This window comes from Dermacentor albipictus, chromosome 7 (assembly GCF_038994185.2).
Source record: "Dermacentor albipictus isolate Rhodes 1998 colony chromosome 7, USDA_Dalb.pri_finalv2, whole genome shotgun sequence".
NCBI lineage: Eukaryota > Metazoa > Arthropoda > Arachnida > Ixodida > Ixodidae > Dermacentor > Dermacentor albipictus.
In genome coordinates, this window is record NC_091827.1 from 45,546,564 (window position 1) to 45,566,342 (window position 19,779).

Genomic DNA, 19,779 nt, shown 5'->3' on the forward strand with positions numbered 1-19,779 from the left:
CGCTTTCGTCTCACGAAGCCTTGTCAGACGTGCAGGGTGATTTGCAGACATAGAGACCCACGGAAGCGACCATATCCCCACGGACATTAAGATCAAAGGATTGCCCCCTTCCAAAATACGGGATACGATCCGAAGAGTGGAGTGGCCTAAATTTCAGTCTATTATGGAAGAACACTGCGACGCCAATCCATCTTCGACTTGGAAGAGGCAATCAAGAGCGCGGTGCAAGACACTGTGCGTACTCTCACATGCTCTTCGAAACTGACGGAATTTGATGTGGAACTAGAACGACTTCGAGCAATCCGACGACGTGCTGAACGAAGATACCGACGTACGAAGACAATGGATGACTTATGAACCGATAGACGCACGCAAAAGAAGATACAGCACCGGTTAGACCAGCTCGAATCGCAACGGTGGACTGCCTTCGGTGAGTCGCTAGAACCACGCAAGCCTTTATCGCAACTATGGAGAACGGTGCGCGGTCTCCGGACGCTCCCCGTACAGCGACTCCTATTCAAGGCGCTTTCCCTCTCTCAAAAGAGATCTGAGATTGACGTGGCAGAGGATTTCTCATTCCATCGCCTTCAAGCAGCTGTCCGCCACCACGTGATCGTCGGATGGATCTACCATTCTCAACCCACGAACTTAAGGCAGCATTAGTTTTGTGTAGCCGCACATCAGCGCCAGGACCTGATGGAATTTCCTGCCGAGCTCTGTGTCACCTGGGGGAGCGAGCGTGAGGTGCTGTCCTTGAGGTGTACAATGAGTCTTGGAGAGATGGCACGCTACCAGCAACCTGCAAGACAAGTCGCTTTGTTCCACTGCTGAAGCCTGGCAAGTCGCCGTTGGGACTCTAATCATATCGCACGATCGCTTTGGCGAGCTTGTAGGCAAAGTAATGGAGCGGATGGTCCTAGGACTCCTGGAGTGGTACTTGGAATACCAGAACACCTACCCAGATGCCATGGCGGGCTTCCGACACGGTCGATCATCGATCGATAACGTCGTCGACCTGGTCACCTAGATTCAACATGAGAAATGCCGTCAGCGTCTCTGCGCGAAAAAAATAGTGGGGCGCCGACTGGTGCGGACGTGCAAACATCGGCTCCCGATATCATCAATGATTTCACGAGGTTATTCACGCTAAATCGAAGTGAATTGTGTACCAACGAAAGCAGCAAGTTACACGGATTCCGTGGATACCGGATTTATTTCGGTGGGTGGATTCTTTCTCAACATTTTCTGCATTCGAATTCTCAACCTCGTCGTTCAAAGGCGGGTAGGCCTAGGCCTAACACCGCAAGTCAGTCATTGCCGCCATGGAAATCGTCCCCGGTGAGACGATATCGCCGGAAGATGCGAATGACCCGGGCTGGATTGCGGCATATAACCGCAAATCACGCAAGGTAAAGGCCAGTCAACCACAAGGAGCAAGTTCAAGTACTCGTGGCAGACGAAGGGACGGTGAGCGCACCGCCGGACCGAACAGCGCATACCAGCGCCTCGTCGCTACCTCGAGACTCCCTCAGCTACCGAGGGACACGTTCCGTATAATCGTGAGACCGCGAGACGGTCTTAACGTGGCCAAATCTACACCAGTGCAGGTTGAGCAAGCTCTGGCAATGGCGGCAGCCCTGGCTCCTCAAGACCTCACGGAAGACTCCATCTGCCCCAACGTAACTCAGAATATCTTCATCATCTGCACCCCCAGCGAACGTAATGCAAGAGCATACGCCACGGTGCAACAAATTCGCATGAAAGATACTACGTATCGGGTCGCAGTATACCCGGCGCCACCCGATGATACCTGCAAAGGCGTAGTCCGAGGCATTGACCTCGAGCTCAACGACTCCCAACTCCGAGAACTGATCGTCACGAAACGCAACCCCAACGCCTTGGAGGTGAAGAGAATCAAGAACACCACAGCCGTGACAATCCTTTTCCAAGGAATGCAAGTACCAAATTACATCTACTGCGGAGCAAGCATTGTTCGATGCACACTCTTTCGCAGACACACAGAAGTTTGCTACAACTGTGGCAACATCGGTCACCGCGCGGATGTCTGCCCTAACCCCAGTACGACGTGGTGCCGGAAGTGTGGCATCAAAACTCCAGCGGAGGATCACCAGTGTTCCCCTCACTGCACCCTGTGCGGCGGACCGCACCCCACCGCCGACAAGGACTGCAAGCGCAAGTTTCAGGTCCCTTACATCGTTCGACAGAGACGCCGCCGCAGACGCAACCGACGCGGCCGTAGCCGCTCCCAAGGACCAAGCGGCGCCAGTCACAGGGACTCGGCCGCCACCTCGGGTATTCCCGTAGCGACCACAAGGAGTCGCTCGGTCACGCCGACACCCGAGCGCCGCAGCGCCCTACGCAGCAGCCGCTCCCGCTCCAGGGGACGACGCAGCAGCCGGTCCTGCTCCAGGGGGCGCCCTACATCCGGCCCCACGGAACTGACGTGGGCCGACCGAGTACGAGGGAGACATCACCAGCAGCAGCAACGAGACGTTTCATCTACCAGACAGGTAACGCGGTCTTCATTGCCCGAGCATGAGAGCGAGATAGTCACAGCCCTACGACAGGAACTAGCGGGTCTCCGGGCCACCATACAAGTGCTTACAGCGCAGCTTAATGACGCAAAACAGGAGATTCAAAACCTTAAAGCTCCCAAACAAGCACCACCCCAGGAGACAAACGTAAAAGTTAGCACAGCCAAACGCAAGCCCCCTCCGCTCCCAGAGACGGAAGAAGAGAGTAATGCACCGCAAGACACCCTAGGCGAAATTCTGCGCCTCACGCGAGAGAACCTAGAAAGTATTCGTATCCTAACGAGTCGTGTAGAGGTGGTCGAAAATAAAGTCGCCATAAAAATTAAAAACAAAGCTAGTCAGCCACAACAGATGGACACGACGACGCACCCCTCGTCACCAATAAATCCCCCGCAAAACCATCATGGCTAACACGACACGGGACACCTTAGAAATTTGGCAGTGGAATTGCGCTAGCTACGCGAAACGCAAATCCTCGCTGCAACAGTACCTCAAAATTCAACCCAAAAAGCCGCACGTAATACTATTACAAGAAACCCTATGTGAAACCCTCACGCTCTCAGGGTACAGCCCCGTCTCCCAAAAAGGAGGGGACGCCAGGAGAGGCATCGCCACGCTCGTTAATAGAAAATTCGCGCATATCGTGCATAACGTCCTTCCGAAAAACAGTCGCATCGAGGCGATCCTAATCGAGCTCGTACCTAACCGACTCCTAAAACAAAGCATTTTTGTACTAAACGTCTACAGCTCCCCCGCGCACTACAAACAATCTTTCCACGCGATCCTTATTAAAGCCACATCATTGGCACGAAACTCACCGCTCATTATCGCAGGGGACTTCAACGCCCCCCACCCGTCGTGGGGTTATCCCACAATCAAGCCTAGCGGCAACAACCTCTCGCGCGCGATCGACGACCTGTCCCTCACCCTGGTGACGGACCACAGGTTCCCCACCAGATTGGGTACGTCGACACAACGCGATACTACGCCGGACCTCACGCTACTCCGAAATGTAGCAAACTACACATGGACGAATACGCAAGAGAACCTGGGCAGCGATCACTTCGTCATACGCACAGAAATACCAAACACGGCGGCCCCACCCCGGTCTTTCACCCTTACAGACTGGGATAGCTTCCGCCAGTTACGGAAGGAAGACACGAACACGTACGATTCCTTCGCAGAGCTCCTCTCTGCGATAAAGGGCGACGTAGCTAGAGCCACGAAAACCATACAAACGGAATTGGAGGTCCCAAGGGTTGACCCTCACCTCGCACACTTACTCGAGGCCAAGGCCTCGATACTTGCGCGATGGCGAAAACAACGTCTCAACAGACGCCTGCGCAAACGCATCGCGATACTCAACCGAGATATCGAACAATACTGTACGGAGCTCACAAGACTCCAATGGCAGGAACTATGTTCGGCGGTCGACGGCCGCATGCGGACCGGAGGTAAGTGGAACCTCCTGAAACGCATGTTAGACGACAGCCAAACAAAGGACAATCACAGCCACGCGCTAGACCGACTTTTACACTTACATAAAGCGAAAGGGGGAACAGAAGAGTCCTTCCTGGCAGAAATCGCCAAACGTTACCTTCCATTAGGCGACGCTCACCCCAACGATTACCCGAGCATAAAGTGCGACACCACTCCCGAACTAGACGCTGCCTTCACGGAAGCAGAAGTTCGAGAGGTGCTACACAACCTCAACAGCAGATCGGCCTCAGGACCCGACGGGGTAACCAACCGAATGTTACGTAACTTAGACGACCAGGCCATTACACTACTCCTTAAAGACATCAACCACGTGTGGGAAACAGGAGAGGTACCAACGCAATGGCGCACGGCCACGGTGGTCCTTATCCCAAAACCCGGCAAATCACTTAACCTCGACAATTTACGCCCTATCTCTCTTACCTCATGCGTGGGTAAAGTAGCCGAGCACGTCATTCAAAACCGAGTGTCACGCTACATTGAGGAACACGAACTCCTCCCACACAACATGGTAGGGTTTCGACCCCACCTTTCCACGCAAGATGTCATGTTGCTCCTAAAAAGACAGGTCTTTGACGTTAAAACAAGAGACGTTCGAGGCATCCTCGCCCTCGATATCACGAGAGCATTCGACACCGTCTCGCACCGCTTCATATTGGAGTCTGTGGCAGGCCTCGGCCTCGGCCAGAGATTTCAGGAGTACGTGCGCTCCTTCTTAAAAGACAGAGAAGCCCGACTGCGAGTCTCACAACTTAAGTCGGACTGCTACACGCTGGGTTCCGTCGGAACACCGCAAGGCTCAGTCATCTCTCCATTACTCTTTAACATAGTGATGAAGGGACTCGCAGACAAACTACGAGACATCCCGAACGTAAATTTCGCTCTATACGCAGATGACATCACCATCTGGAGCCCGGGAGGCTCCCTGGCAGACATGGAGCAGGCATTACAGTCTGCCCTAGATGCCACGGAGGAGTACCTACTAGAGACAGGAATGAAGCTATCTTCCAAGAAATCGGAACTCTTACTATATCGCAAGTCTTGCCAAGGAGTCCGATACCTAACTCCTCTAGACGAACTTCCGATCGCACTACATACAAGAGACGGCCAACAGATTCCGCGAGTCGACCACATTCGCATTCTTGGGCTTCTAATCGAAGCCACCGGATGCCACGCACACTCGATCAAACACTTAACCGCCAAAACCGAAAATATGATCAGACTCATCCACAGAGTCTCAGGGCGCAGGAAGGGTCTCTGCGAAGATAACCTACTGCGCGTATACCACGCGTTCCTTATGAGCCATATTAATTACGTCGCCTCTGCCCACAACTGGACGAAAACAGAAAAGACGAAACTAAACACACTCATGCGCAAGAGCATCAAACAGGTCTTGGGCATTCCACAAAGAGCAGGTACAGCAAAGGTTGATCAGCTAGGCATGCACAACAACATCGACGAAGTGATCGAGGCTCAGACTATGGCGCAAATACTCCGCCTATCCTCGTCCAAAGCCGGTAGACTAATTTTAAGCGAAGCTAATGTCTCCCCATCTCCCTATCTCGAGCACGCTGTTACCCTACCGAGTGAAATTAGAGACAACTACAAAGTCTCACCGTTTCCCAGAAACGTCCACCCACTATACAACGTGGGTAGGCGTCGGGCCCGCGCCCGCGCGATTCTCGACCGCACAGACGCGGATCGTGAAGCCACCGCATTTGTTGACGCGGCCCAGTACGGCAATACATCAACTATCGCGATAGCAGTTGTGGACGGCAACGGAACGTTACGGTCATCGGCATCGGTTAAATCGACCACTAGCGCTAAAGCCGAACAGATAGCCGTAGCCATCGCCATGGCAGACCCCACATTTACCCATGTCCTCACGGATTCGCGTGCTGCAATTCGGGCTTACGAAAGCGGCAATGTACCGAAAGAGGTAGCGCATATATTACTAGCGAGCTCAAACGAGTGCAAACGGTGCCTCTCCTGGTTCCCCGCTCACATGGGGAAGGACATCCACCCGCAAAAACCCAACCTCAATGAAACGGCCCATGACCGTGCGCGAGAACTTGCCCGCCGCGACGGTCCCACGGCCTCCGAGGGGCTGGACATTCAGTTTAATGACCCGCTACTCACATATCAAGAAATCACCTCACACTATCGAAAAGGCAGAATGAAATACCCGCTCCCGCACGCCAAACTCGAGCGCGCGCAGGCGGCCGCGTTTCGAATGCTGCAAACGGCCTCGTATCCGTCACGAGGCCTATTAAGCCACTACAATTCAGAAATTCCGGCACATTGCCCAGACTGCCCAGAACCCTACTGCTCACTCTCGCACATGCTTTGGCAATGTACCGCGTTACCAGAGGGCCCTCTCTCCAGTGAGCGCGAATGGGAAGAAGCCCTCAAAAGCCCGGACCTCAAACTGCAATTCAAGGCCGTCCAGAGGGCCCAAGAACTGGCGGAGCGTCACCACGTTCCCGTCCCGACTTGGGCGTCGCCTACGGTTTCGGCCCAAGGAGCTCGCCGCGTGCGATCTCCAACGGCTTAGACCCCTCAGGACCTCAATAAAGTTCTTGACTGACTGACTGACGTCTCTGCGCTTCTTTATTCCTCGACGTTAAAGGGGCGTATTGTTAGATACGGGGCCGTTTCCTGAGCCTACTTCGAGTTCCCCAGACCACATCGAATCGCACCACAGGTAATTAAGGAGCGCAGAAACACGGATGCCACATTCCTGAGGCACGACACGTGCAAACAAGTTGGCGGACCCCACTTCGTGTGCAGCCGGTGGTGCTATTCACTGCTTGGCTCTTCCCGAAAGTAAGGGGAAGGGACTCTTCCGTCCTGCACTGTTGCGGGTAAAGTGGGTCCCGAAGAAAGACGGTTGTAATGGGCCGTGACAACCTGGCGGCATCGCCCCCTACCCTCTACGGGGACGGCGCATTGCAAGTCAGCAAGGCAAGACCGCAGGGGGACCAAGGAGCGACTCTCTTCACCGGGTGTGACTCCATCACACGGGCGCCTACCATTGGCCGAAAATGACAACACCCGAGCGGGCTCGCCGACTGGTCGAAAATGGCGTCACCTGAGCGGGCTCTGCCATTGGCCGAACGTTACGTGTCTTATCGAGACCGAAGGGTTTAAAAGACGAAGACCGTGAGCAGCAGCACAGATTCCTAGAGCATTCCTTGATTCGTCTCTTTCGAACTTCTTGCGACGGGCCGCAGCGTCCGAGTTGCTGCCGGCCCGTAATGACTGTACGACTGTTAATTGACTCTCACTGTACATAATGTAAATAAACCTCCCAAGTGTTTCTTCCCGAAGTCCTCCTCAGCTCCTACAACTGGTGGCAGCGGTGGGATCGCCTCTAAATGCATCAACTGGTGGCAGCGCTACGGATCAACCTTCGTCGAGAGAAATCCTTAGGTACCCGGAACAGCGAAAAAGAGCCTTCGTCCAGGGAACCCTGAGGAACCGGGAACAGCGGATCAATGAACCAGATGGCAGGGTGCTGCAACCGTAAATGAGCGCGTGGTTTTTTTCCTTTTGATTCGCCAGACTCAAATGTTGTGTGTTCATTTTGATAGTTCTGGGAATCGGGAATTTGTTGCATTGTGTGTTTGCACAAATTAATTAAGGAAGGCAGTTCTAACCAACAGTCGGGGCAGCTGCCATGGATCTTAGAAGGTTGACGAGGTTAGACTTGTTGGCGTGCGACGATTTGGGAGTTGAGGCGGACGAACAGATGAAAACGCCAGCTATCATAAAGGCGATTCAAGATTGTGGCACTGATGATGAAAGCATTGAGCTTGCTTGGGAGGTGATACAAGAACCACGGGAGCGTGAGCGTCGTGAACGTAAGAGTGAGCGTAAGCGTCAAGAACGCGAGAATGAACGTGAACGTGAGTATCACGAACGTAAGCAAAAGCACGAGAAAGAGATAGCAGCATTGGAAAAACAGATACAATATTTTCAGCAGTTAAAGGAACAAAGACAACGCCTATCTGAAACTTCTGTAGGCAGAACAGAGCAAAAGAATGAGAATGTATCTAGCAGATTTTCGCCAAAAGCCGACGAAAAACGTATTGCCTGTGAGATTGGCTGCACATTGATTGGTGACTGCTAACGATGCCTTAGTGGACACATAGGCCGTTAAAGGCCGCAGTGAGAGGGACGAGGTGCTGTGCCGACAGAGCACTGTAGAGACAGCTAGGCCAGCTGTGAATAAATTGGCACAGTTACCGCGCGTGTGCGTCGCTTGTAATGTTGGCGAGGTTGCTAGCGAAGAAAAGGGCACTGCTGACCCGACAGACGCGAGCACCCATGTCGAGTCAGATCTGCGTGCCGAAGTGATGTGCCAGCTGGACGATGCAGTTGAGGGTAATTCTCAGGATTGCGAACTGCGTAGTTCAAGAGAATACAACTGCATTGTTCAGGGATCGGTGCAGCTCTCTAGATAGTCTAGATAGCCTAGATAGGGATGATTCACTTATTAATCATTCGGCCTGTGCTCGTGAGACAGCGATCGATACCGACGGGCTGTGTGCCGATGCACAGCGTGAGCTGAACAATGCAGTAGAGGGCAGTTCGCAAGAGTGCGAGTTGCATAACTCGAGTAAAGCCTGCTGCATTGTTCAGGAGTCGGTTGAGCTGTCCGCCAGTCGAGGCAGGGAGAGTGTTGATTTAAATGTAAATCACTCAGACTGTGCGGGTAAGAGACCGATCCGGGCCGACGAAATGTGTAACGGCCAGCACGAGACGCCAGAAGGCGACATAAAAGGGAATTCCAAGAGAAAGCGCCGCAGAAAGAAGCGCCCTAAAGATAGGAATGCGGTGACTAATGTAGCGCCGCCAAAGACGGCGAGAGACCCAAAAGGGCAGGGCGCGAGGAGAAGAAAGGTGCGGTCGTCACTGACGATGTTGACGCATCCTAAACGTTCGAGCCACAGGTCGAAGGGGGACCGAGAAGCATGTCCTGCACGGACGCTGACAAAGGGCACGGGACAGTTAAATTCCTCGTCGTTCCGTAGTGCTTTTCGAAGCTCAGCGTGCTGTACGAAGAAGCGCAAGGTGGCAAGACGAGACCAGGTGGGGAGTAGCGACGCGGTCAATCGAGGTCATGATGAAAGCGGGGCGCCAGGACGCAAATTGGCAGGGGACTGTAACGTCTCGGGGGAGCTGATAGTGAGTAAGCCCTTTTGTTGTTCCTCCTTAGCCAGATTAGCTTTCGGACTGCGACCCCCTCGAGTACGGCTCAAAGTATGAGTCAGTCGTAAGCATTTGGAAAAGGAGGCCAAGAGCGCTTCCGTAGAAATGAAGTGTTTGGTTTTATTTTTTGAGCACTCGGATAATTTTCGCGATTTAAGTTTCTTTCAATATTGTCACAGTAGGTAACCGGTGTAACCGGTAGTCGGTGTAAGGTATGAGCTCTGTTTATGTATTGTCTGAGAAGCTCGAGATTTAAAAGACGCGTTTTTTGTAAACATGTAGTATCGCGAGGTGTTCATTATTTGTTGCTACAACAATAGCACTCTGGTCTTGTCGGCATTCGGGGAGAAATGGATAGCTGTTTGAAAGGTGGTTGGAACTGCTTTGTCAAAATTGGGGAAATAAAAGATCAGGGTTCATTTTGACTCAGTAATAGCCTGGCGAGTCAGGGATGAAGAACCTGCGCTTAAGCGTGGTGCAGCGCTGTGTTGTTTTGTTTGTTTGTTTGACGTATGTTCACCAGGGCCCAGGATCCCGAAGTTCGTCAAACGAAACTCGACACCAGTACCCTGCAGGTCCTTTCAGCGTTCCTCATGGCCAGCGAATTGAGTTCACCGGCCATTCCAAACTTCCGGGGCGAGGACGAGCTGTTAGATACGGGGCCGTTTCCTGAGCCTACTTCGAGTTCCCCAGACCACATCGAATCGCACCACAGCTAATTAAGGAGCGCAGAAACACTGATGCCACATTCCTGAGGCACGGCACGTGCAAACAAGTTGGCGGACCCCACTTCGTGTGCAGCCGGTGGAGCTAATCACTGCTTGGCTCTTCCCGAAAGTGAGGGGAAGGGACTCTTCCGTCCTGGCACTGTTGCGGGTAAAGTGGGTCCCGAAGAAAGACGGTTATAATGCGCCGTGACAACCTGGCGGCATCGCCCCCTACCCTCTACGGGGACGGCACTTTGCAAGTCAGCAAGGCAAGACCGCACGGGGACCAAGGAGCGACTCTCTTCGCCGGGTGTGACTCCATCGCACGGGCGCCTACCATTGGCCGAAAATGACGACGCCCGAGCGGGCTCGCCGATTGGCCGAAAATGGCGTCACCTAAGCGGGCTTTCCCATTGGCCGAACGTTACGTGTCTTATCGAGACCGAAGGGCTTAAAAGACGAAGACCGGGAGCAGCAGCAGAGATTCCTAGAGCATTCCTAGACCATTCCTTGATTCGTCTCTTTCGAACTTCTTGCGACGGGCCGCAGCGTCCGAGTTGCTGCCGGCCCGTAATGACTGTACGACTGTTAATTGACTCTCACTGTACATAATGTAAATAAACCTCTCAAGTGTTTCTTCCCGAAGTCCTCCTCAACTCCTACAGTATGACAACGTTACGCATGAAGCCATCCTCTCTGCTCTCGCAGAGGTAGGAGTGGGTGGTCGGATGTTTCAATGGATACGGAGCTATCTATCCATGCGATCCTTTTTTTGTAAGCACCGAGGGAGGCCATACTTGTCTACATTATAGCTACCACGGCGTCCCCCAGGGCGGTGTACTTAGCCCTGTTTTATTTAATCTAACACTAATTGCTTTCCTTGAGCACCTGCCAGCCATAGTCAGACTATCGATGTACGCGGATGACATCTGCATATGGACATCTGCAGTAACACGCCTACAGTTGCGAGCGAGAATTCAGAGAGCCGCCACACAAACTGCTATCTACCTCCGTAATAGAGGCCTGGAAATTTCCTCCGAGAAATCCGCGCTAGTGCCATTTACGCGCAAAGCCACGGCAAACTACAGTGTAATGATAAATGGCCAAATAATACGACGGGTCCGATCGTACAAGTTTCTAGGTGTCATAACCGACAAGGACTTGTCATGGAGCCCACATGTATCATACGTGAAAAAACGGTTGACAGACCATCTGCCACGTGTTCCAGTTTTTCACTGCCAAGACCGGGGGAATGTCGCCAAGTGCCATGTTGCAACTGTACAGGGTGCTTTTTCTAGGATTTCTGCGATACAGCTTGCCAGCAATAAACAACACAGGTAAAACGAATCTACGCACAATACAAAGTCTTCAGGGTCAAGTGCTCCGGATCTGTCTAGGCCTGCCTCAAGAGTGGTTCAACAGTGGCTACGATAGCAGTCGCTAGAGACCACTTTGCCAAGACCCACATTGAAATTGAAGTACTCAGGACCCATATAAGGCATCTAGCCAGGACTCCTCTTCATCATTTAGCCTCTTTACCAGTGGACAGACCAAACACATCTTTCAGCCAAACGATAACCGCATATGATGAATCATTGCCAGCTTGTTTCACTCCGCCTGCGAGACCTTTGATCCCTCCATGTTGCCTCACTCAGCCAAAAATTAACCTTGCAATAGCTGGTATCTCGAAAAGAGCTGATCTATCATCACCAGCCCTTAGACAGCTCACGCTACTACATTTGTACGAGTACTACCGTGACTCTACGCATATTTACACTGATGGATCTGTCCTTCCAAGCAGCTCCGCAGCGGCAATCGTCATACCAGCGAAAGCTACAACAATCAAATTTAAGACGACCCACGCGACAACATCGACGGCAGCAGAGCTCGCAGCGCTATTTACTGCCCTTCATCACATTGGTGATGAACCGCCACACAAGTGGACAATATTCTGCGATTGGAAGGCGTCACTACAGTCTCTACTGTCACCTTTACGACGCGGACCGCACGAACAACTAATATTGCATATTACAGAGACGTTACACCATATAAATGATGCAGGCCACGAAATAACCTTCCAGTGGCTTCCAAGTCACTGCGGGATTATCGGCAATGAACGGGCGGATCACGCTGCCCGCTCAGCCCATACTGAGGAGCGCCACGTCCCAATTCCTCTTTCTAGAACAGACGCAGCACGGAAGCTCCGCCTACTTGCTCGGCAGTGCACCGCGTCGCAATGGAATGAGCCACATTTAAGATATACGCGACTGTACTCACTTGATCCCACACTAAGTCTTCGAGCGCCATCACAGCTCCGCCGTAGAGACGCCACCCTTTTATATCGACTTTGGTTGGGTGTCGCCTTTACCAAAGTCTGTGCATTCCGCATAGGGATGACCGACACCCCAACCTGTGACCACTGCGGCCATGAAGAATCAGTTGGCCATGTTTTGTGCGCCTGCCCGCAGTACAGTCCACAGAGGGCAAACCTTCGCCCCGAACTTGACCAATTGGATGACCAACCGCTATCCGAAAAAAGAATTCTCCAACATCGAAAGGACCTACCGTCACAGCAGAAGCCCGTGCAAGCGCTATTGCGCTTTATGCGATCTACCGCTCTGTGTAAACGACTTTAACTGGAACGCCTTTTGTGTGTGTGTGTCTCCATGTGTGCGTGTTTCTCTTTTTTCCTTTTTTAGCGTTTTCTTCTCTGTCATCTTTCTAAATACTATCCTCCATCCCCAGTGTAGGGTAGCAAACCGGAGACTCATATCTGGTTAACCGCCCTGCCTTTCCTCTTCATTCTCTCTCTCTCTTCTGCAGTTGCGGATTTTCACATAACATACTCACACGTAAAAGTATAAATCATTACTATTACGTTTTGATTCAATCCTTATTTTCAAGTCATACAACATTTATTAGTACAGTGGAATCCGGGAAAAATCACATTCGCTTAAAAGAAATGCGAGACAAACGGAACGATGATAAGAACTTGCCGCCAACAGGCACGAACAGAACTTCAACTGAAACGGCTATACCTAACTAATTCGCGTATGCAACAAAAGTTCGACAAACATGCCGAATGGGGATGACATAAATAGGAACGAAAACTCAATCCATCAGTAAGTTGCGGGAAATTTCCTTGTAATTAACGATGTCGAAGTGGAAAAGGCGGTTCCATCATGAGGACTTCGCTATAGGCAAGTAAAGATCCCCGATGAGCCAGGGAGCATTAGGGAGTCGGTCAATCCGTGCAGTTGGGTTGCCATTACTGCTTCGTTTACTCCATTCCGTTCATTACGTGAAACTTTTCCCAGACATTACAACTACTATGCTCACAAGCTCCACCAAATGTGAACACTGTGTCATGTAGGCATCTCTTGACACTATGGGAAACGCGAAAAGCGGCCGTATGACACTCCGAAACACTTGAATGAGTAATTTTTGTATCAGGCTGTAATTTACTTAATCAAACTGAACATTTATCGTAAGTCATGGACAGCATGCTGCCTAGTTCAACGAAATATAAGTTCAACGCATAGTTCACCGAGGGCACCGGAAAAACTAATTACAGGCCTCGTATAACGCATGTAAATTTGGAGAATGCTAGTGCTAATTGTTTACAATGCACGAAATCGCTCTACAAGTATCAATGCTTCGGTGCATGTCACCAATATACTGCCGCCATTTTGTCCAAATCTGAGACTCCAGCCGTCTTTGGTGCTTACAGGGCAGTGAGGAAACTGTATAACGCCCGTTAAAAGGCCGACAACGAAACTTCAGCAATTTTCATTTATCTCCGAAACAACGCACACACCAAGTTTGCCCGCATTATCACCCGTAACATTTCCCCTACTTCCTGAATAAAGCTCTCGACAGATTAGATTTTTTGTAGAATACCGTCCAAACACACATGATGTATTTCAGTGCTTTGAGTCACACGGAAGCTTCGCTGTCAAAAAAAAAAATAATGCACTATTTTACAACAATCAGAAATGAGATAGCCGGTACACTGGAGCGCTCGGTAAAGGCCTCGCCTATTCGTCGCAAACAATGCACGCGGATCTTAGCTGGGTCGGGTCCGTGCGACATTCGAAAATGCATAGTAGGGTAATGCCTGTGACGACGGCTCATCAACACGGCTGCAAAAATATACTCACTTGAGAAGGCCGTAGAATCCATCAGGGTGGAGGTCCGTGATAACCACGGTGTCTTTTTCGGCAAGCTGACCGTAGAACATGGCTTCGAAAACTTCGCTACTCAAGGCCAGTAATTGCTTATGAGCCTTGAAGGTCTTCGAGATGTCGAATTTTTCCGGCTTCACGACGAACTCCACATCGGCGTGATCGCCGCTTTGCAGGAATTTCTCCAAGTTCAACTGCAAAACGACGTCGGCACTTTCAGAAGCGTCTCTAAACAATTCATCGGAATTGGCCGCCAAGCAAGTTGATCTCACTGTAAAGTTTCCGTCTGCATAAACAAAACGCTCCACGAGGCGTGTAAGCTATGCGTGTTGTGGTTCACTGAAAGCCGAAGCACCGCAGACGTGCAAGGGTAGCGACAGTGCTGGCAGCAACATTGTCAGTTTAAAAGTGGGGCTCCAAATAAACGCATGCAGCCGTATGTGGTGCCGATGCGGCAGTCTCAGAGATTTAGAACGCTACAACGCTCTTTCTTGCGAAAGGGACTAGCGTTAAGCACATAGGAATTCTGTAAATAAAGAAAGCAAACACTCACAGGCATTGTCCTCCCCGTCGTCGGCTGTCACTCGATCTAACGGAGAGCGAAGGTCCAGCCTGTCTGCGATAGGAAGTCGCCACCGTAAGACGGGCGTCTTAACATAATATTAAGCCGGTCACCATTCACGAACACAGTTTTGATATGACGTTCCATTCGTTCACAGGGCGACATACACAGCAGCTACAAAGACGCTACACGCACATCCTGGAGACGACTGCATATGGTACAGCAATTTGCACTGCCAGCGAATGGGGAGCACTAAATGCCGCGGGCCCATTGTGTAGATACACATCTAAGGAGTTTCCGGGCAACGACGACGTCTTTTGTCATCAGACCTAACAGCGGTAAATAGGACAGCCAACAAATGCAATAACGACTAAACATTGCTTTTTCTCTTCAAAGTCGAATGATACTAAACAAAAACCGATTTGCCATGCTTTTGTTTTCCGCATTTGCTTAGTTCCTTAAGGAAACGGAAGTTAGCGTCCCTTCTTTCTATGGCAAGAAAGTCAACAACGACGCTTGGAACTGAGCCTGACCTTAAGGGCCCCTCACAAGGTCTGGCCATTTTGAGCTGACAAGCGCAGAGCAAACATTGCGTGATAACGATCGTGTCTGCAAAGTATTACATCGCTACGCGCCGCGGAAATATTTGAAATTTCAAACCGAACGCCGCTTTTTTGTTTTCCTCGCGGCGTCGCGCTCCAAGCCAGATGGTAACGTAGTCGTGCCCATGCGCCTACGTAGTCGTGTCCGCAGTGTGACGTCACTGGTGGTGACACGTGACTTGGAGAATTATTCAAGACATATGTTATTTGTACGATTCGTACCTTGAATTGACGAACTGAACTTGAGAGAAATACTAAACCACACAAACGGAATGTCTGCGTGCTTTTTGTTTTACTTCGCACCGAAGCAAGAGATATGTACAGTGCTCACGGAATGAAACGCGACAGCGAGCATTTGGTAGAACCCTCCATATGTGCAGAGAACTCGAGAGTACGACGTCATGTCGCTACGAATCTGGTCGACTCGGACTTCGATCTAAGTGTAGGCACCAAAATTACGTCGATGTGACACGAACTGCAGCCGGTGGAAACGAAAACATGGGCATTAATTAGCCCTAAATTGAGGCGTTTCATTCCGTGAGCACTGTACTTCCGCTTCGTCTGCTTGTTCCCACTGTCGTGCTGTCCCGTGTGCAGATACCGCAACTATGCCATTTTCTACCGTGTTCCGGAGCGTGATCATGTTCTGTGATCCGCTTGTTCTGCCTCAGTATTAGTGTACCACTGAATTATGCCGCTAGTCGTGTTTCCTTGTGCACAGCGCACAAAATCGTGCGCTATGCGAACGAGACAACAGCTAGCGCGCGACGCAGTCGGCGGAAGTGCGCAGCGTCGAAAAAGAAAGCGAGGAGAAAAAAATGAAGGCGGGGCCCGTGACGTGTTCGTCCCGCGATCCTCGAGGTCCGGTATGGGAGAACTCAGGGAACGAATTTCACTTGGGTCGGCTGGACGGGGCGAGTGGAGAGAGCGTGTTGCTTGGCAGTGGAGCCCGCCTGCTCAAAATCATGGGTTCGCGGCAGTCAAATATATCTGTGTAGGCTATTATTCAGGCAATTTGAAATTTTTTTTTGCGGGAGAACGCTCCCTAGGGGACACGTAACAACTTGCAGAGTATACCCAAAATTTGCTTTGGACCTGGTGAGGGGCCCTTTAAGACACATCTGTACACACCTTGTACTGATGCTAAAATGGAACTGAAAAAACTTCGTGCGACGACCTCTAAGATTCAAGAACTACGAGAGGCTTCCTTTTCTAGACCCAAAGATATGCGTTTCTTGTAGAAAACGCTTACGCAAGCACATCAAAGCGCAATGCATAGAGACCGCATTGCGATGCGAAGAAACAGGTCATTCAATGGCACTGCCCCTAACCACTGTTTCAGATTTATTATTAATCACGATAAATCTCTCACAACAAACACAAAGACGTCTGCCCCAGTGTTGCTGCACGTACTAATATTTCAGTAGGCGTACTGATGTTCGTAGATTCTTTTGTGATTAAGCGATAAAGCTTCACAGTCTAGAATTTTTTTTTACTACTCCTTCTACTTTATAGGAAATGTAATGCTTTTTCAACAGATGACTGCCAAAGAGCGATCAACCTTTAATAAATACAAGCAATATGTTCCTTAATATTCACATCTGAGATTAAAGATAGTACAAAAATTCAAGTACTGGGTGTCATCCGAGTTCATTCTAAAACAGTTCGGAACGTTCGACCATGGCGTAGCTATGAAAGTTACGGTGTCTGAAATTCCCTGTGCGTCGTCTGTGTTTTCCGAACATTTATCCTGCAAAGACACTTCGGAGGTCATTGTATGTATCACGGCTTCGCGTATAGAGCAGCATGGAACTATCAATTAGCACTAGGTCTGCGCCGGCAAGAAGTTCGTTTGCAGGAACTTCTTCGAGGAACCTTAAGATTCTATACCTACTTTTAAACAATAATTCTACTGAGCCCACTACTATTGATGACATGTGGCAACGTTTATTTGCGCGAAGGCGCACTCTATTTTCCGGCGAAGCACGAGCCAACGTGGCGCGTTCCATTCCTTCGCAGCGCATCCATCAAACGACATATAAACATGTTCCTCCGATTCGGAGAGTAGAACGAGCTGAAGGAAAGTTTGGCAACTTGGCATCATAGGTGATGCTGACTGTACTACTTGTTTCTTCGGCAAACAGTGCATGGCGAGAATGGGAGGCCCAAAGAGACAAGCAAGCAAACAAACAAAACGAGGAAGAGAGAACGCTAAAATAAAATGAAAATAGAGGTCGGAACGTGCTATCCGCTTAAGTCCCAGTTAGCACATCGTGCGTGAAAACACCCACAATTTGGAAGCAAGTAATAAAACATCGTAAAAAGGTACGCAAGAATGACAATACACCGCCCTCACTTGCAGTTCGCATGCTGTGCAGCAAGGATAGCATACGGTACAATACAGGGCTGCACCACAAGTTGTAACACATTCGCGGGCATTTTAGGCACGCAACGCTGGAGCTTTACACTTTAGCACAGGAATATTTGTCCAAAACGTGGTTCATGCACGTTGAACAGATTACATCGCTCTAGCAATTCTCCGTATATCCTGACGCATCTGGAAATTATTTTACGGACTTAATTGCACGTTTTTGCGGTTCGCTTGTTGAACGGGGCCTAAATACTTGTTCTCCTAAAGGCCGCCCTTGGTTAACGCTTATTTAGGACGGTATACTAGGGATCGAGAGCGCACCTGCACGCACACACGGAAACGGAGCTACACTTCCATGCAAAAGTTATGTCTAACAGTGCTGCCCTTCAGGCTCATATTCCCCCAAGCTTTTAAGTAAAAAGACACAAGCCTCGTCTTCTATTACTGGCAAAGACAATCGCAGAGGCCTACCATAGCCACGACTACGTTAAAGAAATGTTGAAATTTAACGTGCCTTAAACAGCAAGGCATTTATCAAAGCAGCATAGCGGGTTGACAGAATAGTGGTGAGCTGCGGGTTAATTTAGCTAACCTGCGGTTTTTGCTCGAGTGCACCCAAAGCGCAGTGCTTGAGCTTACGATTTTTTTAATTTAAAAAAAATTAAGTTCTCAAGACTAGTCGCTTCAGCCGGACATCGAAACCGCGATCTCGAGCTCAACAGCAGAACCCCATAGCGTCTGACCCATCGCCGTGCTACCCTCACTCTACATAACACATACAATCTGCTACACCTAATACGATAACAATATGCACATCACGAACTGAAGAGTTTCTAGAAAGACACAAAAGCACTCAACCACGAGCAATAAACCTACAACGTATTACGTGTATCGCTGGAAATGCTTAACCTGCTCAAGTTGAACTTCGTAGCTGGGCAGAACGTATGAGACTATGCTGCACGGTTGCACTGGTAAGGTGACATACACAAATACACTGACACGAAGACAACGGTCGAACACGCAGAGTCAGTCGCAAAAGTTTACGGGAAATGTCATTTGTGAGAAAGTTGAACTTTTACAAACCCTGGGAGCACACATGGTTTTGATTTTAAACTCATACACTACACAGCGATCCATTAAAACAAAAGCGTCATGCCCTACCAAACCAGACATTAACACAGGCCGTGAAACCCTTGTCCCGTAGACTTTCGTGCCCGGCTGTACCTCGCGCTACGTGTTTTCGTGTGTCAGTGAGTGTTGGCTGCCGTGCGCCACTTTCGCAGTGCAACCTTACACAATGCATTGACGTCATATATCAACTGGCCCCCGTAAATGCACTTCTGGAAGAAGTTATACTATAGCGAAATCCACGGTCTAGAAATGTGGGGCCAAGGTGAAGAGCTGTGGCTAAAATAAGCAGGACGGCAGGAGTGATGAGAAGGGCACAAACTTATACTTGCGTCCACGCCATCCGGGTATGCACGGTGGAAACTACAAAGCAAAACCCACGCAAACCAAAGCGATGCACGAAAGTCCACGTGAGAAAACGGTACTTTGCGCTGCACAGCTAACGGAGCTCACCGGAACACAGCTCAAGGGTCGGGAACACATACAAAAAATTTAACAGCTGTGGGGTGAATACGCCGATGAGCATGACTCATGAGAATGGCAGAAACTTATACTTACGTGCACCTCGAACGCGTACTCAGGCTGCCAGCGATACGACAACACCAAGACGATGCACGAATGCCCACACGAGAAAACGATACCATGCGCTGGGAAGCCGACCTACCTCACTGATACACAGCTCTCTACTAGACGCGCACACAGAGGCACACGCACAATCAGACGGGAGCACGGACCAATAGATTTTTATCGGCGAGGAGGAACGTAGCCTCGAACCAGCGCGCCGGGCCACTCTCCTCCTCGCACTGATATATGCGGATTCCTCCCAGCGGCAGCTGGGCAAGGCAGCAGTTTATTGGCGAATTAGTGCGATTCTAACGAGGTGTGCCTAGCATTTTTGCGATTTCATATGTCTCAAGGTCGACGGTATACCACTCTGCTGTATTCTGCTGCAAAAATCA

The 19,779-nt window shown here is 50.4% G+C and overlaps 1 protein-coding gene across 2 annotated transcripts in view; it reads right to left on the reverse strand.

Annotated features, from left to right (window-relative positions):
* LOC139047958 (BTB/POZ domain-containing protein 6-B-like) overlaps positions 1–19,524 on the reverse strand; it is a 34,487-nt gene extending 14,963 nt beyond the window's left edge. The window contains exons 1-3 of one of the 2 annotated variants that reach the window (XM_070522166.1): positions 19,379–19,524; positions 14,711–14,769; positions 14,134–14,351 (exon numbers count right to left, since the gene is read on the reverse strand). In XM_070522166.1, coding sequence (XP_070378267.1) covers positions 14,134–14,351; positions 14,711–14,716 — 224 coding nt within the window. In that variant the 5' untranslated portion in view covers positions 14,717–14,769; positions 19,379–19,524. Of the gene's footprint in view, positions 1–14,133; positions 14,352–14,710; positions 14,774–19,378 lie in introns of both variants that reach the window. The other variant, XM_070522165.1, reaches the window with a different exon arrangement.
* Between the last annotated feature and the right edge of the window lie 255 nt (positions 19,525–19,779).